The sequence below is a fragment of the Eptatretus burgeri genome, chromosome 8 (assembly GCF_056783735.1).
Source record: "Eptatretus burgeri isolate ZD-2024b chromosome 8, Ebu_testis_v1, whole genome shotgun sequence".
Lineage (NCBI taxonomy): Eukaryota > Metazoa > Chordata > Myxini > Myxiniformes > Myxinidae > Eptatretus > Eptatretus burgeri.
This window is the reverse complement of record NC_140968.1, coordinates 59,482,946-59,508,909: the sequence shown is the minus strand read 5'-3', so window position 1 is coordinate 59,508,909 and position 25,964 is coordinate 59,482,946. Positions and strand designations below refer to the sequence as shown.

The window sequence follows — 25,964 nt, the reverse complement described above, 5'->3', positions numbered from 1 at the left end:
AGCTGTCCCTGTATCATGTCTTTGTTGTGGTCTCAGCATGGAAACTCGTTTTATTCATTGTACCAAATAAAGAAATGTATACAGTACTATGGACATGGACTTGGTACAATTTATTATCTAAAATAGTGCACAAATGGATGGTGTAGAAGGTTTAATATTTCTGTGAGGGAAAAAACAAAACAAACAACAACACCTTTTGCTCTATGATCCTGCACTACTGGCCTATATGTTCTAATATATAAAGCACACTCTAACCACTCACTGACTGACTGACTCATGACTGATATTTATGTTTGGTACCTACCGGGTGACATAAAAACCTGAAATTTCGCCTGGCAACGTACATTGAAGCCGATACACTGAAGAAAAAATAAAGCAGGGACCATCGGAAAGCATCCGTAGATGAAAACATGAATAAATGATAATAAATAAATGGAAAAAATAAATGCAGGTAAGCGACCCAAAAAAATGGGGAAGCATGGTAATTTTGCGTGCTGACGGACACTGAAACTGATGCCATGGGGGGGGGGACACAGAACTGTTAGAAAGTGTCTGCAAATGAAAATCTAAATAAATGAAAATAAATAAATGAAAAAATTTAATGAAGATGAGCGACCTGAGACAATGAGGAAGCACAGTTCGTTATAGCTTACAATGTGTAAGCATACTCCACAATGCTTTATACATGTACTGTACACACATTGTAATTGCACATACTTTATACAGACTCATTATAATTGTACATACTTAATACATGGACTCACATTCTACTTTCATACATCTAATATATAAAGCTCATTCTAACCACTCACTGACTGATATTAATGTTCGGTACCTTCCGAGTGATGTAGAGAGCTGTAATTTCGCGTCCGCCAGACATCTGAAGCCAATGCACCGAGAAAAATCACAGAACTTTCGGAAAAAGTCTGTAAATAAAATTTCCGAAAATAAGTGCAGCCTTGTTGTGCTCACTGAAGGTGAGAGACCAGAGACAATGGGGCAGCATGGTTCGTTATTACTTACAATATGTAAGCATACCCCACTAATGTATACATATATATAAAGGCTAATTTAAAACCTAATTTAAAATATAACAAAATAAACATCCCGATTGAGATTTTAACTTGCTGCATGTCATTTATCATGATAAAGATTGTTTCGTGCTTAATATATGCGATAATCTCCAATTCCTGCTGACTGGTTCATTCATGACATTCATGGAAGGGGAATTTTGGTTGCCCCACGTGACCCACTGTCCATATCATTTGGGCCCACTGTATTGTAGTTGGCTGGGATGGCAAGTAAAATGCTTCCGATGAAAATGCAATGCTGCCCGAATACTCCCAACAAAGTAAGAAAGAATGAATTGATTATAAATTTAAAAAATAGGACCAATGGACCTGTAGCTTATCTGGGCCCTGGCCTAATGTTGTAATCCAAATTTTGTAGCATTCTGACTGGTGTGTCTGGAGAATAAATTTTTCAAGGAATTAATGCAATTTTCCCAAAAGTTGCTGAAGTCGGCCGTTTTGACACACTTTGACACTCGGGTCATGTGAGCCTCATGACTTTAGCAATATAATAAACATGCTACCCTAGCCTAATGATGCAATCCAAATTTGGTAGCATTCTGATTGATGGATCTGGAGAAGAAGATTTTAAGGGATTTATGTGATTTTCCCAAAATTTTACTGCCGGCCATTTTGACACACTTTGTCACGTGATCAGAATGACTGGCAATTTAACATTCCTACCCTGACCTAATATTGCAATCCAATCCTAGAATATCGCATGCTTTTGACACGTCTGGCACCCTGCCCTGCTCACCAAACTCTCTTCCTATGGTATCCAAGGCCATCTCCACTCATTGCTCGCAGACTTCCTCTCCTGTCGCAGTCACCGTGTGGCCCTAAATGGAGTTCTTTCATCCCCTCTTCCTGTCCAGGCTGGAGTTCCTCAAGGTAGCATCCTGGGCCCTGTTCTTTTTCTGGTTTTTATCAATGATCTATCCGACTCTGGAAAATCCTCTTTATCTCTTTGCTGATGACTCCACCCTCTGCCGTACCATCTGTCATCCCTCAGACCGACATGCAGCAGCTTCTTTGCTCACTGCATATCTGGGTAAAATCACAAACTGGTCCAACACGTGGAACATGTCTTTCAAACCAGACAAATCTCACACTCTCACTATGTCTTTCTGAAAGGACCGTTTAGAACCCCCCCCCCCATCCACTCTCTCAAACAATTCTCTGGAAGAAGTACTTTCAAGCATCTGGGTCTCACTATCTGCCATGACCTTTCCTGGGAAAGCCACATTTCAAACCTCGCCTCCAAAGCCAATCGCCAACTGGGAATCCTCCGTCATGCAAAGTCCTTCCTTGGCCCACCTGAGCTCCTGACCCCTTACAAAGCTTTTGTCCGTAGCCTGATGGAGTACTGCTCTCCCCTCTGGGCTGGTGCTCCTGCCTCTCACCTTTCTCGGCTTCACACTGTGGAAACCAAGGCATTTCGGATCATTGGCATCTCCCGCGATGGGGCTGAGTCTTTTGGCCTATCACTGTCTCACCACAGGCTGGTCGGTGGTATTTCTGTCTTCTACTGTCTCCTCTCCAGCCTCGCCACCCCTGCTCTCTCCGCGATTTGTCCCCACCACATTTCCGCAGGGCGCTCAAGGTCCGCCAAAAACCCCCTTCTGGTAAAACTACCAAAATCACGAATCACTTCTCACCTTCACTCTTTCATTCCTCTTTTTTCCCACCTTTGGAATAAACTCCCTCACTCTATTCAATCCAATTCTTCCCTCCAGGCCTTCAGAACAGCTGTTCACCACCAACTCTTATCATCCCCCATCCAAATCCTCAATCTTTTCTACCCCTGATAATCCACCCAAGCCCACCTCCTCCTTCAATTCCCTGCTTTCCTTCAATTCCCTGCTTTCCTTCTTGAAAATCCCTGTAATGTCCCCATGTTCCCCCACCCCCATGTCCTTTCCCCCACCCCCACCCATTCTTCTTCCTTCCACAGAACTAATGCATCTGTTCTCCAGTTTTGTCCTTCCCACTCCCATCCCTCTTGTCTCATGCCCCCCCCCCTTTGCTGTGCGTTGTGTGTTCGCTCTCATACGAGCCTCGACAAGGTATACAAAATAAATAAATAAATAAATTTGGTACCATTCTAACTGGAGGGTTTGGAAAAGATTTTTTAAAGGAATTAATGCGATTTTCCCAAAAGTTGAATAAGTCGGCCATTTTGACACACTTCCGGTCATGTGATCCCCATAACTTCGCCAATATAATTAAAATCCCTACCCTAGCCTAATGTTGCAACCCAAATTCGGTAGCATTCTGTTTGGTGGTTCTGGAGAAGAAGATTTTTGAAGAAATTTACCAAGTCTGCCATTTTGACCTGCTTAAAGTCATGACCAGAACGAGCTTTGCAATTCCTGTTACCAGTCAGGAAAGGAACATTGCTGCCAAATTTCAGCTGGATCAGCCCAGCAGTTTGGCTGGAGAAATTGAAAAAGGAGATGGATGGATAGATGGGGTGCAATGACAATACCTTATCTAGAATGTAAATTCCAGACAAGCTAAAAAAAATAAACAAGCAAGCCAGGCACCGACTGTGTATCCTCTATCATGCAAAGCCCTTCCTTGGCACAAATGGACTCTTCTCCACCAACAAGGCTTTCATCCACAGCTTGATGGAGTACTGCTCTCCCCTCTGGGCTGGCACACCTCCCTCACATATGCTCAGCTTGACGCCATGGAAACCAAGGCATTCAAGATCATTCGAATTTCCCGCAATCACTGTGCCATTGCCGACAGGTTGGTGGTCTCTGTATTCTTCCACTTCCTTTCTGGTCTTGCGTCCTCTGCCCTCTCCAGGAATCTCAAGGAGATGGGGACGGGCCAGGAATTTGCCTGGGGAACGGCAGACGGAGGCACCTGGAGTACCGGTGGAAAGTGAACGCAGCGACACACTGCTCTCGCGCATGCTCCCATACCTGACATGTCCATGTCCTCTCCCCCCCCCACCAGATTTATGTCGGGTGCATGCGGTCCACAAGTGACCCCTTCTTTTGAAACTCCCAAATCCAGAATCACTGCTCACCTACACTCATTTGTTTGTCTTCCCCCTCCCCCCCGCCCCCCCCACCTGTAGAATCAATTTCCACTTCCTCTTTAATCCCATTATTCTCTCCAGGTCTTCAAGGCAGTTGATCACCACCATCTCAGATCATCCCCCATCCAAAACCATGATCTTTACTAGCCCTTTACCCCATGCTCCCCTCCCCCACCCCCCCCCCAACTACCCAAACTTTATAGTTTTTCCTTTCTGAGAATTTGCATCTGTATCGATCCTGCCCACACCCTGTTTCCTGCCCTTCCCTAGAAATAGTCCGAAAGTTTGAGAATTGGTTTTAATAAGACAATTGGTTAACTGAGGCCAAGGTCACATTTGCTCTACGGTGAGGATACGGCGGCCGTACGCCCTCTGAATTGACAGAAACGTGCGGAGGCCGCAGAGAATCTGAGGTGGCCTCAGGGAGGCCCTACGCCGGTTGGCTATATTTTACAGGCCGTAGGGGCGCTGTGGAATTATAACTTTTTTTTTCATTTCTACGTTCGCCGTAGCAATTCGACAAGCCAAGCTATGACGTAGATGTGTTCCACGTCGACCGTACGTAGGGCGTACAGTGGGCTTGCGTTATTCGTGCGGCTGCCGTAAGCTCTTCTCAATGAAAAATGAATTTTCCCAACCCCTCAAAAATTACGGCGGCCGCACTATTTGCACAGTCGCCGTACGGTGGCCTTGCGGTCTGTGTGACTACGTCCGAGCAACGCAGGGTCGTCGCACGGTTCCCTTACACCCGCCGTGCACCTACGTACGGCCTCCGTGGCAGTCTGCGTCGACCATGCGTCCACCGTGCGCTACCGCTAGATTTCGGAGTATAGGTGTTTGCCTATACAGTCGTGCACCCAGAATCCGAATTTAATTCGTCCCAGGAGGCTGTTCGGATTGCAAAAAGTTCGGATTAAAAAAATATTTTTCCAATAAGAAATAATGAAGTGAATTAATCCGTTTGTGGACCCAAAGAAAACCCACTTTCAAGACACTTTAAACTGAAATCCCCCATGTTTAAAGTAAAATAAGATGAGTAAATGACCTTCGGTGGCGGTGTATTGTATGCAAACTGGTACAATCACCACATCCAAAGGTCCACACAGGCTCGAGCTCCGTCCTGGGTTCCGATCGCTCGCACACTCTGCGAGAGCGCTGCCCCCAGGGCAGCTCATCCAACATGATGCCCGCAGAACCACAATCACTTTCATCAAACGCATCGGGCTGACGTAATCATGGATATTCCAAATTAAAACTGGTTTTGCTGTGAAATTCAATCCTTGCCCAACAGTCCGTCACACCACGTGATCGGATTGCTTTTTTGTTATTAATTAAAACACAAGATGATTAAAAAAACAAACATCACAAATGAAGGTGAAAACACGAGGTAAGGCCTAAGTCGCATTTGGCTCGGCGGCCGGAGGGTCTACAAAATGTACAGGCACTAGCAATTATAAAGCGGCCGCAGTATTTCCACGGTCACAGAATGTAGCAGTCACATATGTTTTTATTTTTCGGGTAGACGCACAGGGTATTTATAAATTGTGGAGACCGAAAATGTGGGGGTGCCATACGGTCTTTGATTTGATGTCGCACGGTGATCTTAGGGCGTTCCTGCGGCGGCCATAGAATTTTCAAGGCAGACGCAAGGTGCCCGCAAGGTGACCGCAGGGGGGCCCTAAGCCGAACGTGCGGCCAGACGGACGGTAACAAATGGGTTATTTTTTTTTTTTTAAACCGGTTCTTTTGTTTCGGCTTGTCGAATTTCTACGGCGAACGTAGCAATGAAAAAAGTTATAACTCCGCGTTATAATTCCACGGCGACCTTACAACCTGTAAAATATAGCCATACGGCGGAGGGCCACCCTGAGGCCACCTCAGTTTCTCTGCGGCCGCCGCACGTTTCTGTCAATTCAGAGGGCGTACGGCCGCCGTATCTTCGCCGTAGAGCAATTGTGACTGAGGCCTAAAGTATCGATCGACACACGAGAGATGCTTTCACGAGTACTTCCACCGACGAACTGAATGAACAAAGCGCGAAGATGCGGGTCGAATAGGTGGGGGAGACACGTGAACAAACATGAACGCCACGTTGTGTTCGGTTTTTTTAAATGTATTAGGTTTTTAGGGCAAAATTTTCTCGAAAAAATTGTTCGGATTCCAATTTGTTCAAACAATGGGGCGTTCGGATTATGGGGGCACCACGGTATATTATAGTTATAGTCTATTCAGTTATATATACTGGTATATTTTTATTCCGTAAAAAAAAAGAACGGGTATATATACCCATTCGTTACCGTCCGTCTGGCCGCACGTTCACCTTAGGGCCCCCCTGCGGTCGCCTTGCGGTCACCTTGCGGGCACCTTGCGTCTGCCTTGAAAATTCTCTGGGCGCCGCAGGGACGCCCTAAGGTTACCATGCGACATCAAATCAAAGACCGTACGGCACCCCCACGTTTTCGGTCTCTACGATTTATAAATACACCGTGCGGCTCCCCGAAAAATAAAAAAAAACATATGTGACTGCTACATTGTGTGACCGTGGAAATACTGCGGCCACCGTATAATTGCTAGTGGCCGCAGATTTTGGAGACCCCACGGCCGCCGTGGCAAATGTGACCTAGGCCTGAATGGGAAACCCACAGTGAATGTTGAATTTGGCCAAGCTACTACCCAAAGCATCGACTTCTGCAAAAGATAACAGAGGATTGTGAACATTCACATTGCAGATGGAAAAGCCTAGTTTACCACCGTCCCCCCCCCCCTCCCCCACCGCCTGCCTTCTAAAATATGACATGCCCCATTATGCAGTGCTCTCTCGAGGCACTGCACCAGAGAGCAGTTTTCGTCACATTGGCCTCTACCAGCAGTGGAACTCAAAGCCAGACAGCTCAAAGGTGCAGCAGTTACTGCTGACATTCCTGCCACCCTTAGGTTTAATAGGATCCAGATATGGCTCGAGTATAAAAAGAACAACGTAAAAAGGAAAAATGATAAAATAGAATCTGAAGAGCAAAATATAAAAAGTTCAAAGACAATATTTTCCTGCGATTTGTAGAGGATATTTCTGGAGAGTTTATTTGGATTGATGCCCAGAGGAAGAACATGATGTATGTGTTTTATTTTAATCTTCTCACTGTCTGAAGTTTCCTGCATCATATTACATAAAGAGCTTAGGATGAATAACTAAATAAACGAGCCAATAATATGATATTCTTGGCAAGGATATGCCACTTTCAATTCTCTCCAACATCTGCAAGGATCGTGAACAAGGGTGGTTCTGTAACAATACATTTGGTCCAAGACAGAACGTACATATGCACAAACTCATAGAACAAAACTGGAAATCATTATTACACTGACAAGGACTTCACATGATAACACAATCTGCAGTGGAAACAAAGTTTCAAGAACATCAAAACAATCTTCCCAACAATGACGTGGTTTTTACATCTGTAGGGTCATGCTAAGGCCAAAGGTTTCTAGTGACAGTTGTCTGCTATGTGTGTGAGACATCAATAGTGCTATATATGCTTTAAAAATCCAGAAAAATCATTTGGCCCATACACCATTTAATGCATCGTTGCTCCAGTCTGTTCCTGGGTCTTTTAGCCATTTTAGACTGAAAAGATGGTACAGAGGTAGCACTCTTACCTTTGAGATGTTTAGTCTGGGTTTGATTTCTGACCTATCCATACAAGGTCAGGTTGGTGCTTCGCAGGCAAGGTGTTGCCACACAAAGTGCACCCACCGTCCCTTGGAAGAACGTTAATCTGAGGACTCGTCTGCAAGCATTAGTTGATGGATGTTAATGATAGATACCACAGTATCTTTTGACAAAGAGAATGTGAGTTATTGCCAGCAACCTGAACAAATTCCAAATTCCTGCCCTATCCTAAAGGGGGCACTGCATCGGCTGTATAGTCGTGCCCCTAGAAATAATGCCACCTCATAATTGACTCGTAGCCCGATATGATTACGATACGAAGAATACATTCGACTTACTTTGCCAAGTGGGTTCAACTGCCATAAAGAAGACGAGTTATTTGTTCAGTATCATTGAGAGATGTCATCTGTGAAACCTCTCAGATGGAACCAAATCCAGGCTTATGGAAGAGAAAGTCGAATGGATCGAGTTTCTGACGACAAGTTGAGGAAAACCTGAGTGTTGAACTACTAAAACGTGAGGAGAGAATGATGATCGATGAGACTTAAAAATGAGTGTGCATGTTGACATGTCAGGTTGATTCTCAACTTGTGCTCATGGAATGCTCCGGATGTTGACTCAGAGATTTATATTACCATAGCAAAACTAATTTGCGAGCATCATCCATGTCGATTGAATGTGTTCAACCCTTCCTGGTACAGTTCCTTGGTTTTGGGTGAAGAAAGAGGGAGAAAGGTGGAGGTGGAGGTGGGAAGGTAGAAAGTGTAGAGTGGAAGACAAGGAGTTGCTTCCGAATGTCATGTGGAGGTATTTGCCATTTTTGTTTGAAAGCAAAAGCATTAATATATATATATATATATATATATATATATATATATATATATATATATATATATATATATATATATATATATATATATATATATATATGAAGATCACTGTGATGGACTCTTTTAGAAGTTGCACGATCTTTGCCATAATTTACTGTCATTATTTAAATTTTCATTTGGATAGGTATTAAACTTGTAACCCGAAGTGTACTATGAGGGTGGTGCTGGTCCACAACCTCAGGCAAGATATGTCGGAGCACTCTAGTGGCATTTCTATGAGAACATATGCCTTGTGGTGCCCATCTCCTCTCCAGGCCAGGCTTCCGAGTGGCTGTGGTAACTGAGTGCATAGCATTCAGGGCAAGGCAACAAGGCTTCATCCACTCCAGCACTGAGCTGTTACGCACGACCCACCCTGAGATGACATCGACAAATTACGCAAGTAAATTGAGAAAGGGAAGATAAGGAAGGAGAATATGGGAGAATAGGGAAGGGAGAGATTGTGAAGAAAACAAGAAGGGATTTGTCATGGCATAAGGTTTAAGCAAAGGCGAAGGGGGAAGAGTGAACAGAAGAGAGGGTAAAAGATGAGGTTGGGGGGAAAACGTTGCACCTTTTTTGCGTGCCTAATGCATAGTCGGACTCAATTCAAGTAGCTATATCCATCAGCAAATTTAACAGGCCACCATTATTCTTCATCAAATATTACGCTTCATAAAAGACAATTTTCTTTATACGCCAGTCAAGAAGCACGTGACCAAAGCATTTACTAATCTCTGAAAATATATTGGGCATTGGCATAAACAAGCAGATGGAGGAAACAAGAGCAAACATCCCTGTATTATTGACGCTTACATGAAAGCAATTTCCTGCTGTCATTTAGGGAAGTCATGCTCAAATTATCGGCGCGAGACGCCTCACTTTTCCCCAGCGACGCTGCATTTAAGGTGGATTTTCTTTAGTCTGTTCTCCATTTTGCCCTGTCCCACCATGCCATGAAAGTCATAAAGCATGTCAGACAGACGCAGACTGCCACAGTAAATTCTGCACCATAGTAAATTGCATGTTACTTTCTATTGAACTGCTGTTTAACTCTCTCTCTCTCTCTCTCTCTCTCTCTCTCTCTCTCTCTCTCTCTCTCTCTCTCTCTCTCTCTCTCTCTCTCTCTCTCTCTCTCTCTCTCTCTCTCTCTCTCTCTCTCTCTCTCTCTCTCTCTCTCTCTCTCTCTCTCTCTCTCTCTCTCTCTCTCTCTCTCTCTCTCTCTCTCTCTCTCTCTCTCTATATATATATATATATATATATATATATATATATATATATATTAGGAATACTCCTATAAGAAAGACAAGTCCAAACTGGGTAAACATGCCGCATCGTGTACATGGTGCATTTGCCCCTCTATTTTGCATACCATTGCCAGCCATTGACGGAGATGCTTGCCAAGGCTTCCTCCCGGATAATTTCCCCTCGGCGTCCATGCATCTAAATGCTTTTATCCAAATGATGCGAGTGAGCGCGGGTCAAATATTAGACAATGGGGGCGATTGCTTAAGTGAAACCATTGCTCGCAAGAAACTGTATTCCGCTTTGTAAGGGATTTACTGGTGTACAGAGCCGTAAATCCACAAAGCATTACAATAAAGTGTGAGGCCCTAAGGTTATGGAAGCATCCTTTTGCACCACGGACATTTTTATAGTAATGGCGTATAGCTTGATGTTCACAGCACAGAACCAAGGACGAATCTCCAGGAGTAGATCTAAGGTGCCAATGGTACGACCTTGGTGGTGGGAAGGCAGTGACGAATTTGAATATAAATTAGTGTTCGACCAACCCCACGACCCCTGGCTTCATTGTGGACCCCCAAAAAGGCAGGGTTGCAAGCACGGTGTCTGGCATACGTGGTAAGTCATTCCTAATTCCAGCTCGCCCAGGAAATGGAATAATTAGGCCTCGTAGTAACTCGGGTGTGTAATTACGATCTTTTAATTGGGATGAATAACAATTACCTGACTCCTGCACAATTATGGAGAAGAATAGGCGAACGTTTCAATAATTAAATGTTATACGCTGTAAACAATCACTTGACCTTGCTGTTTTATAAAAGTGTGAATAACTGGGACGTTTCTCTGTTCTTCTATTAAAATTGCTGCAAGCCAATAACGGCAATTAGTCGCCTAGCTTTATTGCTGTTCACAATTGACCATGACTTCAGCAAACGCTATTTCAATAAGTGTGACTTGTACACGTTTATTGATTATGTTGCAAGATTTCCGTGCTGATAATTTCAAGTATCCGATGGACTTTCCATTCTGCTGCTCACCAGGATGTTTGCTTTAACTGCTTTGGCTCAATGCAGACTCATGGCATTGCATCTCTTGTGATTTCCCTCAACTTAACACCCCCAGAAGGATCACAACCAAAACAGCACATCGCAGCCTCTCAAACTGAAACTTTGAAAATATGAAATTTGTTGCTCCAAGTCCCATTGATTATCTTCAAACAGGTTATCAATCAATCAAATGTGCTGTACTCTTGACATGGCATTTGTGCCACCGATGCAGTTCCTGGATAAAGGTTATGTTGAGTGGTTTACCGTTGGCCGCCTTCCCAGTGTTCACTCAGGGAAGGAATTTGTAATTTGTTCAGGGTGCCGGTGATAACTCTCCTATTCTTCGCAAATGATACCATGGGATATTTAACTTTCTCTGACAATCAGTGCTAGTAGACGGATCCTCTGGATTAACACCCTCCCAATGGACGGTGCACACATTGATTAATTGCCCAGCCTGAGAAGCAACAGGATATGACAGTTTATAGCTGGGTCGAGATTTGAACCCAGGATCAAAGGACATTGTGGAAATGTCTAGCCTATTCAGCCAGCTTTAAAATAAGTTATAACACTTGGAAAATTTTAATATTGGTACGTACAAATACTTTTCTATATAACTTTAAGAAAGACTTTTTATCGAAGTTTTTTTTATGCATGAAGTTTTTTTATACTACTTAGGAGACGGAGGACTTGACTTTTGAGCTGTTTGTGACACTGGTTTTGGTGAACATCAGAACCATGCCACAAAGAATAATCTTCAGATTGCAATCTTCTATCAAAAAGGAAGAAGTTTAAAAGTTGGTTTCAACAGTCAAACTGAAAATGTTAAAAAAAAAAAACATTTTTTTTTAAAAAAGAGTGGAGAAAGTTTGGTTTTGCTCATTAAATTTCATTTTTCATTGAATGAGTAATAAACAGTTTGTACCTTGTACAAAGTAAAACAATTAAATCCGTTAGTACTTTCTGCGTTTAGGTTACAATAGTGAAATGTGAATATGATGGAACCATGCACCTCAACATTTAATGTTCGGCTAAATAAAAATGATGTTCAAAAATCATGACATTGAATCAGTCTTGAAATCAAGGTAATTTAGTTGAGGAGTGGGGCTCAAAAGCAACCATAAAAACTCTGCACTCTTCAGAACTCAATGAGAACGATCCGGTATTCCATTTTAGAGAAGAAAAATGAAGATCATTAACTTATTTTATAATGACCCAACCTTCATTACACTTAAGGTAATTACCCACGGTATACATTACACTTACCCACGGTATTGTGCCAATGACTACGATACATCTTTCACTCTCACAGCCAAAAGAGCATTCCTGTAAGGCTATTTCATTTACAGTAACACACATTACAACATTTGGAAATTATTATAGACCAACAAATACAACCCGTCACTTCGATGATGGGAATACTAAGAGGGAGGGGAGGGGGGGGTAAGAAGGAGGGAGAGGATAGAGGAGGGATAGAGGAGGGAGAGGAAGAAAGGAGGGAGGGGGAACGAGGAGGGGTAGGGGACCGAGGAAGGGTGGAGGAGTAACGGCAGATGAAGGGAGGGAAAGAAGTGTGAGGGGAGGGGGGGGAAACAGCATAAGGGAAGGGCAAGGGAAGGCAGCGTGAGAGGAGGGTCCGTCAGACATAACCACCATCCAGACATAACCACCGACCAGACACGTATGGAGATAACCACCATCCAGATACGTTTGGAGACAGAGACAGAGACAGAGACAGAGACAGAGACAGAGACAGAGAGAGACAGAGACAGAGACAGAGACAGAGAGAGAGAGAGAGAGAGAGAGAGAGAGAGAGAGAGAGAGAGAGAGAGAGAGAGAGAGAGAGAGAGAGAGAGAGAGAGAGAGTATGTTGTGCGTTATGAACAAAACACACACACACACACACACACACACACACACACACACACACACACACACACACACACACACACACACACACACACACACACACACACACACACACACACACACACACACACACACACACACACACTTTGTGCTTGGCTCGTTTCGGCATTTCTTCAGGAATCTGCAGATTGGAGTCATCAATCCATCCATTGGGACCATACTCAGTGCAGAGCGTTGGTGCTGCCCAAGCAGTCTCCTGGGCTATTGGGCACAATCCTGGACAGGTCATCACTCCGACACAGGATACCAGCAAGCTGGTACTCATTTTTCCGACCTCCGAAGGATGGCAGGCTGAGTCAACCCCACCTGGTATTAATTATTGGGTCGGTGTGATTACCAATTACAGAACGTTCTGTAAACAAACCAAAAACCTTCAGTACCTTTCACCCTTGTTTTGGGGGAATTTCAAGACACAAATTATAAAAATAGATGTCTCAGACATTAATCTATATAAACAGCTGCCAATCACCATGTGATGGGTGGGAAAAAAAATTGGCTCTGTAATTTGGAAAAAAAAACCACGTCAATATGGAAACGGCTCGGAAATTGGATGTTATCAAATAAATTTTGCTTTGAAATTAACAAAGAGAAACCATATAACCTTTGTAAAGCCCACCAAGTCAGATAAATTAACCAAATGCTTTAGAAACAGTCATGGGGACAAAGGAAAACGTGATCACTTGTACAATGCTGTGGTTAAAAGTTAAAACCTCCACCACCCATTATCATCATTATCATAAGATATGAGATGAAACATTGGCGCCATGGCACCCGGAACCAAGCATGCAGGCATGCACACACACACCCGCGGAGAGTCCCTTTATCGATCCAAGTCTACCCATATGTACCACGTCTGTGTGTGCTGTACCTACACCTTGTATAGCAACTGTCAACTGTACATCCCAACTGGGGCACGAACCGTACCGCGATCGACTGCAGGGCGCTCAACAAGTGGCTTAAGCACTCAAGCAAGCAGTTCAATGAAATGGTTTATAAAGAACGGCTGGCTTGGCAAGTGATCACAAGATGATTGGTAATGGCACATACCCGCAAAAAACGAATCATCGCCAATTTCATAGCGTTTTCAAATTTCACTCCAGATTTCAAGTTATTTTATCCACATAATGCGATCTTCCAAACTCAAATCATATTTTGTTTATGAGAGTAGATCATGAGAAATCGTATTATATAATGCATGAAATCGCTTCAAGCTCCTCACTTGAAAACGATACCAGTTACAAAAGCGATGTATACAGAATTTTTTTAATGTATGCCGATGAGGCCTTTCGATGATATGAGTGAGGAAAGTGAAGAAAACAAAATTTTGAGTGCTTTATCATTAATAAACCATTGTGGCCTGTTCCAACTCAAGACATTCTTGTGCAAGCCGGAAAAAAAATGGCGAATTAAGACCCCCAGCGAGGGAAAGCGAGGTGACCGAGGAAGAATGGAGGTGTCCGAAGATGCGCCTGATGGAGGATATAATTAAATAAGGCAGTTAATTATCTTCAAAAGGGGTGTTTTAATTAACCCAAACACCCAATTTTCACTCTTGCACTCCCATTGAGTTTTCTTTGCATGCATACAAAGTTTCAGGCTGCTAGGTTTCATGGTTTTGGACTTATGGAAGACACACACACACACACACACACACACACACACACACACACACACACACACACACACACACACACACACACACACACACACACACACACACACACACACACACACACGCACACGCTTATTAGGTTTGATAAAGCATTTCTGGCAGGATAACCAAGAGGTATATGCACTTGCAGAGATCTCTGAGTGGTCTAGTCTGCATTTGAATCTCGATTCAGCTATAAACTGTCACCGTGGTGTTTCACAGGCAGGGCGATTAATCAATGTATGCACCATCCATCAGAAGGACGTTAAGCTGGAGATCCTATCTGCTTGCACTGGTTATTGGTGGATGTTAAAGTTCCCATGATGTTTTTCACAAAAACGTCAGAGAGTTATCGCTGGCACCTTCAACAAATTACAAATTCCTGCTCAAATTATATCACCAACCTGCAATATCAGTTGAAGGAGGTGGACTTAAATCCTGCAGTGGATTTAAGACAGGATGATGATGATTATGAATAAAACCTTCAACAAAATATAGAGTTAATTCCATCGCAGCAAAACAAAAAAAGCATCGTTGTTCAAATAGTTCTGTCTCATTGCAATTCAATTCCCACACCAGATGTACAGGTAGTGGACCAAAAAAATGGAAACACCTTTGTAAAGTCACTTCCGGCGTTAGGCTACCATGTGCAGCCAGTATGACCTGCATGCGCCGTGGCATCGCATCCACCAGCATGTGGAATTCTGCAGGAGGGATGCAGCACCATTCTTCCACCAGAAAGTGAATCAACCCTAAACCTGTTTGAGGGAGGTGGAAAATGCAGTCTCAGGCGTCATTCTAGAATATCCAATAAATGCTCGATTGGGTTCACATCTGGTGACTGAGAAGGCCATGGCATATGGATAACATCAGTGTCATGCTCATCAAACCATTGGGTGACTGACCACACGTGCTTTGTTGATGGGGGGGAATTGAATGGCTTTTTTAATGGCCTCAGCATTTTTTATTAAAAAAAAAAAATCTCAACAATATACCAAACAACAAAATCAAACAAGAAATTAATACAAAATCATTTTTAAAAAACAAAAAAAAAACAAAGCCAAGGAACAATAAATCAAATAAGAAATTACAGAACAAGAGAAGAAGTTAAAAGAGGAAGGAGGAGAAATCAAACAAGAAAAAACAGAACAATGGAAGAAGTCAAAGAAGAAGGAGAAACCAAAGAAGAAGAAAAGAAGAACTCCAGAAGAAATACAGAAAGATGAGGAAACCACAGAAAAAGAAGAAATCAAAGAGGAAATCAAAGTGAAGAAAAATCAAATCAATAAGTGAAAACAATTATCCCACCTTTTCAATCCCCATTGCCTGTGCTGTGCCTGAAAGGGGTGGGAAGGATGAGGGTGAGGAGCTCCATCTTTTGGAGTGAGAGCGGGAGCGGGAGCAGGAAATAATTGGAGAGTGATGACTTGGGGAACCCTCCCCGCAGTTTGCTGCATTGTGTCCACCTTCTGCCCTGGCCATTGATGGGTCGTCTGATGTCTGGGGGGGCTCTACACCCCACAGGTTTCTTCTTGACAGTCCGCAGACGATACATTCCATGGGGCCCTGCCCAGAGGAGGTAGTCTTATGCCTTCCTGACCCCTTCTCCGGAACTTGTTCAAGGTCCATTCTCCTGTGTCAATCCCTGCATCCTCTGAGGAGGAACCATGGCTTTCAACCCCCAGCAGCAGAGTCTCTTGAATGAGGTTGCTCCCTCAGACCCCACCACCGGAGCAACCACCTTTCCTACAATGTCCTCCCCTCCCCGCTCATTGGGCCTGACACAACCACATCCAAGTCCTTCATTGCTGGGGGCGTGGGGGCGAGGGGACTGCGGCCTCCTCCCTGCTGTCCACCCGCTCTCTTTCTTCCTCTCCTTTTTGACACCCTGCTCCACCTCCTGCTCTCCCTCTGCTACACCTCCTATTCCAGCTCCTCTGTGGGAAGGGGGGACAACACACCAAGCAAGGAAGACACCACACCCATACCCATATCCCGGGCAATGCCCAAACCCCCACCCACAGACGCACACATCCTGCGAGTGTAGCTCTGTGGGCAGGAGTGGAAGGTGTGCCCTGGTGAACCACAAAGGTTGCACCGCACCTGAGAGGTGCAGTGTTCCTTTACACATCGCAGCTGGCCACACTGTGAGCAAAATTATTTTTTGCACCCAGAGACTCGGTGGCCCAGCTGTCCGTATCTGCAGCATATTTTCAGCTGTCGTGCATTAAATACTTGAGCATGGCCCATCCCAATGATTATCCCATTAGGGATATGGGTCACCATGCCATCCTTGACCTTGATCCGGAACTTAACCTGATATTGCCAAGTCGCAGTCCATGTACCCAGAGAATTTCGGATATACTATGGTGGGGTCTTCACTTCAACATATCTTGACAACCAATACTGCACATCATAATCAGTAACACACTTGCAGAGGCAGACCGTCATGACCCTCTCATGGTCAGAGAGGGCTTTGACCACTCATTCAGTCAGAGACCCAGCTGACCGAGCAGTAGTCCACCTCACCCAAAACTCGGCAAGCCTTTCAGCTGACTGAAAGGATACATCAAATCCGCAGGCCAAGGAGATGAGGCAATAAACATCCTCATCCTTGAACTCCAGCACACCCAACAATACCATCCACCCAAATATCTCACTTGGTGGAATGGGTCCTGCCTTCTAAAACCTGTAGTGGATGCAGTAATGGCACCTACTTGCCATGTTGGAGTCCTGGGAAGGCGGGAACAACAATAGGAAAGAGGGAGGAGGGGAGGAAGTGAGGTCACAAGGAAGTGCGAGACTACCTTCCTACCTGGTGGGTAAGGCTGACCAGCCAGAAGGAAAGCCGGTGAAAAGCAAGAAGGGAAAGATGAACAAAAACACAGGACTAAGCCTGGCGTTTGCTTCGTGGTTATGGCAGCTGGCTTGGGATTCCAGGGTCCTGAGTTTGAGCCTCGTCGGCTGCTGAATTAACATCAGGTGGGGTTGACTCAGCCTGTCACTCTTCAGGGATTAGTGAAATGAGCACCAGTGTACTGGAAGTAGGGGCACTGCATCAGCAGCATAGAAGCGTCCCTAATCAATGATGCAACCAGCAGCCTCAAAGCTGTGTGTGTGTGTGTGTGTGTGTGTGTGTGTGTGTGTGTGTGTGTGTGTGTGTGTGTGTGTGTGTGTGTGTGTGTGTGTGTGTGTGTGTGTGTGTGTGTGCGCGCTCGCGCGCGCACACAGGATGGAAATGACAAAAAGTGTAAGGTAAACAAATAGATGAGATAAGGGGAAAACAAAGCATGCAGAACAAACACAACAAGGCGAACAAGCGGTTAAAAAGGGGGCAAAAACTCATCACTGAGATTTTCCCTCTTGCAGCCATGCAAGCCATAATTATAGGTAACCAGACCTGTACAGCATTTTTATACATGACCCTAAGCATGCTGGGATGTTATTTGCTTAACACACAGGCCACACCTATGTGGAAACCGTTGCATGGTGTCCCTCATTTACCCAGGTGTTTCCATTTTTTTTGTGGATTACCGCTATATTGAATACCCAAATAAATTCCCTGCAAATTTGAATCTCACCTATTTTTGACACTATTATTATATTTCAACCTTTACCCTGTGATCATTTTAAAGATGAATTAGCCATAATGCAACGTATTGACCACCCTACATTCTCCAATGGTCTTTATAAATTTCTGTGAAGTTTTACAGGAGCCTCAAATATACTTATTGAAAAATTAACCTGCAAAGCCATGAATTACTTAAACAGACATCGATGAAGCGTTCCAAAATAATCATTCAACACCCACACGATTATATAATAAGGTCTACTTAAAACAAAATGATGTGAAATGAGATCTTAAGGGGCTATGTTTTAGTTTGTGCTCCTGGGAGTTAGAGACATTCACGGCACGTGTTCCAATATACTATGCACTCGTACGTGTTGCGTCTAAGTGGACATTCTCACAAATCAGTGTCTTAACCACTGGCTGCTTGGCCTTTATCACAGACTTTTCATTATAGATGTTGCATTGCACCGAAGAAGAGTGGGGATATATTGAAGCAATGAAGGGAAGGGTCATGGGGGGAGGAGAGGGGGAGATGTGTGGATGAGGGAAACACAAAGGAGGAGTAATAGAAATCCGAAAATTTTGCATACATAAAATGTAGACGTTGCCTTAATGTACAGGTAACTGAGAGACTGTGAAATGTTGCTTGCTGCGGGTTAATATTCATACATACCCATGAGGGCACCTTTCAGCACGTTCCATGCTCTCTATTCAAAGCGTGGAAATATTTCCAAAACTTGAATTAAGCGCGATGCAAATGAGACCTGAAAATCTTAGACAGCCTTTCAGAATGCAAAATGTACCTTGCAAAGAAATATCAAAATAAGGCAGTATTTTACATTTCTCATTTGTAATCGCAACGTGAAAGCCCTCATGTGTCAGCATATATTTGATTTTGTAGTTAAAGTTCAGCATGCATTAGCAGCCGATCCCTGCATGTGCAAAGCTAAATTGACCTGGCTGGGCTCTCGGTTTGTTTCCGTTATGTGCAATCAGTTTGGAGGAAATCTGTCGTTACACGTGATTTGTCTGCAGAATTATTTCCCTGCCTGTTTGAGGCTTCAGCCAAGGAATGCTTTAATAATTAATGCCATGACTTAGTTCATCACTGTTACGCTGTATCGCGTTTTGTGCCTTTCGGTCTTCAAGACATTAAAAAACGTATAAGGACGAGGCATCATATGGAGCCAGCAGGATAGCTTCGAGGTATGCTCACTCACCTCTGAGTTATCTAGCCAGGGTTTGAATCTTGGCCTAGCTATAAACTGTCATGCTGGTGTTTCGCAGGTAGGGCGAGGCATCAATGGGTGTGCCGTCCCTTGGACGGATGTTAGCCGGAGGACCAGTCTGCCAGCACTGGTTGGTGGTGGATGTTAAAGATTCCTCCGTCTCCTTCATGAAGATTAGGCGAGTTATCATCCTCACCCTGAGCAAATTGCAAATTACAAATTCCTGCCACCTTTACTCGAACGTCAGGCCTGGCCAGCTGGTTCGTGAAAGACCTCAGCCAAAAACGTTTCCCAGCAGACCTCACAATAAGCTGGAAATAGCTGGGCCAATAAAGAACCATTAGTTGTATTAGTAATTGAGCTGAAGCATCAGACAATGTTATTCTTTCTACTTGAGACGAGGACTTTGTATGCCGCACGACTTTCTCAGATGCCTTTCCTAAGGACACTCATTTCAAAGAAGGGATTGCAGTCTTTCTTGCTACATTTCATGAGCTCACCATTACATTGAGCAACACCACAAAATTGGTTTCTTTGCACGTCTTAGGCCAGACCAGAATGGATAATAAATATGCTCTCATCTCAAATGTACATCAAATTGGCATTATCTTTATTCCCACCTGTGTCATGCCTGACCCTTTCCTGTGATTGGTTGTGCCAGGCAGTGGCATGCTGTGGTTCAACGATGCACCCAAAATAGTGAGCAGTCTACAGGAATGCAAGTGCAACCTTGTAGAAATAGCTTACGAGATCTGATGAAATGCTCATCAGATTTATATCACAAGTCAAGAGCAGTCAAAGGCGATTTCTCAAAGAGCAGCACCTTTGTAGTGACTCAAGGTGGAATGAAATGCTCCTCAAAATTAGTCACTTCTTCACTGATGTCTCATTCTTAATTACAAACAATCGAAAAAAACTGATTTTTACTGATACTTCCTTTCTTTGCAAAAACTGAGAATGACTGGAATTTGCGCAAAATAGAACAAAACACCAGCAATTCTTTTTCCATTGATTGGTGTTTTCGTACATAATAAAAATGCTTCTGAACTGTCATTTCGAATTTCAAACTTCAAACAACAAAGATCAATTCAACTGAATGTACTCTCTTCTTCAGCTTTCCCTGCAGAAAATAGGTACAATGTCTCATGCACTGACACCCTACATGGCCCTCTTTCATCAATCAAGAGTAGTCTCGCTTTTCTCGAGCATAACACAGAATATACCACATCTTTATTAACGGCTCTGCAAAGCACTTCTGTAAAGGCATTAAATTTTTGGAAAGAGAAATACAACCATGACATTTCTCAGAGGGCAATTTACCTCCATTTGCCATCCTGCTCAGACCGTGCTGTGTGACATACCCTGCAGCTCACACATAGCAATTGAGGTGCAGCCAGGTCCATCTCTGTGCACTTGTGGTCCAGTGTCGTGTTAAAATGAATGTGGTCAGCTCGATGTCAATATCAATTCCAGAACTTTGAAAGTCCTCAATCACAAAATAATTGGTCCACGATAATGAACTTAAACTTGGTCTTCAAAGTAAATGGTTGCAACTTTGTATCTTCGATGTAAAAGACAAAAAACCCTTACAGATGATGTATGACATCACTGATTCATGGGCTTTCTTCCATTAGACTGTATGGTATTTGCATTGTTTGGCATTGAAAGCATCTTCACAAACATGGGGAATTCTATCAAACAGGTGAGCAATGTTCTCTTATGGAATGGCTATACATGTGCTTCCCACTTATTAGCATGATTGTAATATATAAAAAATATACATATTTATATATTTATATATTGTCAACAGGAGATTGTGTAAAAGGTGACAGACGTTCCACACAAATCAACCAGTGCAAGATTCTGGGAATCTGGACAATGGGAGCCTGTGCAGCAACATCAAAGTAACATTTACAACATGTGGAAGGGCATTGTCCTGCTGGAAAATGGCAACACAGGTCTGTCCCAGTAAGGGAACAACAACTGGTTGCAGAACATCTGGTCATCGTTTTACTCTGCATAATAACAAGAGTTCATCGGAATACATAACCGATGGTGCCCCTCGTGCCAAAGCGGCAGTCCCGTAAGATGATACTTGACACAGCATGGATTGGTTGTTTCAGTGAGAAAGTGGTAATTAAACGTGAATACAGTATTTGGGAATATTTCTGACCAAGACACAAGTATTCCTTGTTGAACACAACTAAATGAGAGTTTGTTGTCAATGACACGGATTGATGCATGATCGAACATTTTTGACCCAATGAACGATAATGTGGGCCTCTTCGAGAAATGAGTGATAAAAGTGCATTATATTTGTGAGAGCAAAGTTCTGTCTGTAGTATTCAGGAATGTCCTGTAATCCATGCTGTGGACGATATCATGTGAAATCTGTTGCAGTTGTGAAATCACATCACATGGTGATCCGTTGGAGATGACAAGGATCCTTTTCAGGACACCATCCTGTGTACACCAGGTCTACATGTTTTCATTTGATATCTGAAAACACTGAATCGTTGTTATTTTGACCAGTTGTCATTTTCTGTAAATATATGCTCTAAATGACAACATTTTTATTCGGAATTTTGGAGAAATGTTGTCAGTAGTTTATAGAATAAAACAAAAATGTTAATTTTACTCAAACACATACCTATAAATAGTAAAACCAGAAAAACTGATAATTTTGCAGTGGTCTCTTCATTTTTTCCAGAGTTGTGTGTGTATATATATATATATATATATATATATATATATATATATATATATATATATATATATATATATATATATATATATATAAATAATAGTTTGTTGTCAATGACATGGATTGATGCATGATGTGTATATATATATATATATATATATATATATATATATATATATATATATATATATATATATATATCTTATTTTTTTGTCAATGACATGGATTGATGCATGATATATATATATATATATATATATATATATATATATATATATATATATATATATATATATATATATATATATATATTGTTGTGGTTGAGGAAATTCGCAAACCACCATTCAGGTCCCGTAGGTGAGATATCTCTGTAAGTACATGTGTAGTTAGCCCCAAACCCGTTGTTTAGAGGGAATAAATGTGATTCATTCGGGCTGCGACCCTTTAAGATAGCCGTTTTTCTGTTCTGTCTTTATTTTGAACCAACCACGTCTCAACCACCATCACACAACAACCACTAACCGCAACGCCGCTTCACAACAACAACAATGCCAACAGCCACGACCTTTACTTTCACAGCACACCATCCCGCAACCATCGCATCACCGCCATTCCAAGCGTCACCGTGGCCAGGGACCGCCACTTTAGACCCTCCACCACCTTTGCCTCTCCTTCTGCGGCCATTCCCGCACCGCTTGTGGGCACAGAGCGTCAGGCTGTCCTGGACTCGTACAGGGCGCGCGCCGAGCAGCGGGTGCAAAAAGCGGCCTTCCGAGGAGAAGTCAGATCAGGAATGATACACGCCCACTTCTGATCCGTCCTATCAGCAAGCGCAGGGCGATTTGGCCCCGCCTCCAGGCGCGTCGGAGTAGAATCGATATATGCAAATTTGAGGATCAGGGGAAGTTCACGCCCACTTTTCCTCCGTCCAATGGGCGAGCGTGGCTCTGCCACCGAGCTCATCCTGATCCGGAAATTTGCATATGGGTTCTCCTGCCGTACTATAAAGCGCCGAGTGCGGGGCGAATTCAGTCAGTTTTTGGGCTCGGGCGAGTTGGAGGGGTGTGGCGGCGGCGGAGTGTGACAGCAGCAGTCAAGACGGGTCTGGAGGAGAGTCAGTCTGTCGGAGTCGGAGTCTGTCGGGGAGCTGCAGAGAAGGGAAGCCGGGAGCGCGGTCGAGGTCGCAGTGAAGTCGCTCATCGCGGGACCCAAGCAAGCCAGCTATCCTCTTTCCCCAGAGCATCAACAATTCCCCCCTTTTTCCCCCCCGCGCTGAGATAGTGCGGAAAGGGGGCCCCGTTCCCACCCCATTCCAAGCAGTGCCAACGAAACCCGCGGAGGAGCGCGGAGTTGGGGCACCGCCGCCACATTTGCGGCTCATCACAAGACGGGTAGGCTCCACCCGGTCTCACGCCCACAGGCCCGTCTGTCCCCTTGTCGTTGAGGGTGGCCCTTTTCTTTTGCTTTTGAGTATATGTGTTGTCGGCGCCGTCTGTAAAGTAAAACTGTGTAAGTGTTGCCGTGTGCTCGCATAGTCGGTAGTATCTCTGCATTGTTGTATTTCTTTTGTTGCAATTGCTTTTGGTGCATAATTGTTGTAATTGTATATGTGTGCTTTCCGTGTTTCGCGGAATAAATGTGCCTTATGTTGAACTGTTTTTCCCGTTTCGCTTCGTCTTTTCTTTAATTGAATCTCAATCTTACTTCACGTAAAGGGTGGTAGTGGGCTAAATACGCCCGATAATTAATCGGAACCATCGAGGTTGACGATAACACCGCTCGGTTATCCCGATAGTACGGAATGGGTCGCTCAGAGTGGCCCGTGTCCGGGGTCGACCTGCGGCGAGGTGGGATCGCCCGGTCTACCCTCCGTGTGGGTACTTAGGTAGGTCGAATTTGGCGAACAACCCTATCCCACGCGGGGGGCCGATTGGCACGATCGTGGTGAGACCGAAAGGCCCACCCGTGACTAGTTCCCGGCGTTAGTCCGAGAGGGTCACGACAGAATTGTCCGTCCGGTGGGCGACGTGCCGCGATTCGAGTTACGTGGCCGCTCGCACGCCGGCGGGCGCGAATTCGCAACACTGGTGTCAGGTCGTGGGACACAAACCCATCCGCCTCCTCGCGTCACTGGTGTCGGAGAGCGGGAAAACGGACTCTCCTGTCTCCAGCTAAATTCACGGGAATCGGTCCAGGGGTGAGAGGAGCGACCCCCGATTCCCTCCAAATTACGAGCGAGCTAAATTAACCCGTTACGAGAAATAAGATGGCGTCTCAAGGCGAGCGGGTGCCGGGTGGATTAGGTATGTGTAATAGTAATGTAGAATCCATGGCTCAGGACGAGATCACCGTGCAAGAGAAACCCGTACAAGAAGGTTGAGAAAGGCATCAATGCCGTTCATCTGGTCGGTTTTTTTTATTATAACTACACCACTAAATGTAGTCAGTGGGAGTGGCCAGGGCAGGTGACAATGCGGCAGATTATTGAACTCGTGCAAAGCATGAGCAACGGAATGAAGACGAATGCTCAACAGATGGAAAACAAAATGGATGAAATTAATGCAGACATGAAGGCATGGGGAAAGGAAACTCGGACCTTGGGCGAGAAAATGGCGATGCCACGTGGCGGAGACTCCGAACCAACGGGAGGGAGTGCAACGGCTGTCAAGCCCGCGGTCGGGGCGGGTGAGAAAATAATTCGGGAGACGTGTAAGACGAGACATGAGGTAAAGAAGGTATTAGAAAAATTAAAAGAAAGCCAGGAGGAGACAAAGGAGGGATTGAAGGTCGTAACGGTGGAGTGTGAGAGAAGACTTCAAGACATGACGAAGAGAGTTGATAATCTGGGACTGGAGGTAAAAACGGAGACAGAGGAACTGGGAAGACGGGTAGAAAACCACAAGCGCAAGCCGGAAGAACAGTTAGAAGCCAAAGCAAGGTCGGAGGGTGCGGAGATGAGAAAAGAATTGGAAAAGAAAGCTTCTGAGTTACAGAAACACCAAAACAAAGAGGGGGAATTACCAAAAGAACTGATAGTGTTAAAAGAGGAAAGGAAGAGAACGAAAAATGAAACGTTAAGAAACCACACTGTACAGATCGTACAGCTGGAAGCGAAGGCCAGATTAAAGAATGAGGAACAAGAAAGAGTACTGAAAGAACAAGGAATGAGACAGGAGAAAGAAATCCTTCAATTAAAGGAAACAACGAGATTGCAGAACAAGGAACAAGAGAGACAGTGGAATAAAAAACTGAAAGAGTATGAATTTGAAACTGAACGACAAAAGGAAAAAAATAGGTTGGAATACGAGGAGAAGTTGAAGGAGCAAGGAATGAAGCAGGAAGGAGAAATCAGGAGATTGAAGGACACAAGGAGATTGGAGAGGGAAGAACGAGAGGAACAATGGGAAAGAAAACAAAAGGAACATGAATTTGAGGTTGACCAATTGAAAGAAAAGGCGAGGCTGGAGTGCGAGGAGATAGACAAAGAACAGCGAATGAAACACAAAATGGAGATGAACCAAATGAAGAAAACCATGAAACTGGAGAAGGAAGGACAGGAGAGGAAATGAGGAAGAGTAATGAGACAGCAGCAAATGAAACACAAAAAGGAGATTAACCAAATGAAGCAAACCATGAAACTGGAGAAGGAAGGACAGGAGAGGAAACTAGGAAGAGTAGTGAGAGAACAGCAAATGAAACACAGGAAGGAAATGAGCCAATTGAAAGAAACAATGAGATTGGAAAACAAAGAGCAGGAGGAACAGTGGGAGAGAAAACAACAACTATATGAGTGTGAAATTGAACAACTAAAACGGAGAGCGAGATTGGAGTCAACGGAGATTGAGGAGCTCTGGAGGGAGAACGAACAGCTAATGGGGCTCAGAGAGAAAGAACGACTCAGATGGGAAGGAAAAAGGAACCAGGAAGAGAC

The 25,964-nt window shown here is 44.0% G+C and overlaps 1 protein-coding gene across 7 annotated transcripts in view; it reads right to left on the bottom strand.

The window, feature by feature from the left end:
* LOC147021831 (uncharacterized) overlaps positions 1-25,964 on the bottom strand; it is a 329,285-nt gene that overhangs the window by 257,413 nt on the left and 45,908 nt on the right. For 4 of the 7 annotated variants that reach the window (XR_015060952.1, XR_015060953.1, XM_085892216.1 and 1 more), the window contains exons 4-5: positions 15,143-15,287; positions 836-926 (exon numbers count right to left, since the gene is read on the bottom strand). The exons of 1 other annotated variant lie outside the window; for it this stretch is intronic. Coding sequence is in view for 4 of the 6 variants with exons in the window: in XM_085892216.1 (XP_085748342.1) it covers positions 836-880 (45 nt within the window). In the remaining 2 variants the exon portion in view is untranslated. The remainder of the gene's footprint in view (positions 1-835; positions 927-15,142; positions 15,288-25,964) is intronic. 2 more of the 7 variants (XM_085892215.1, XM_085892217.1) reach the window with 1 other exon arrangement.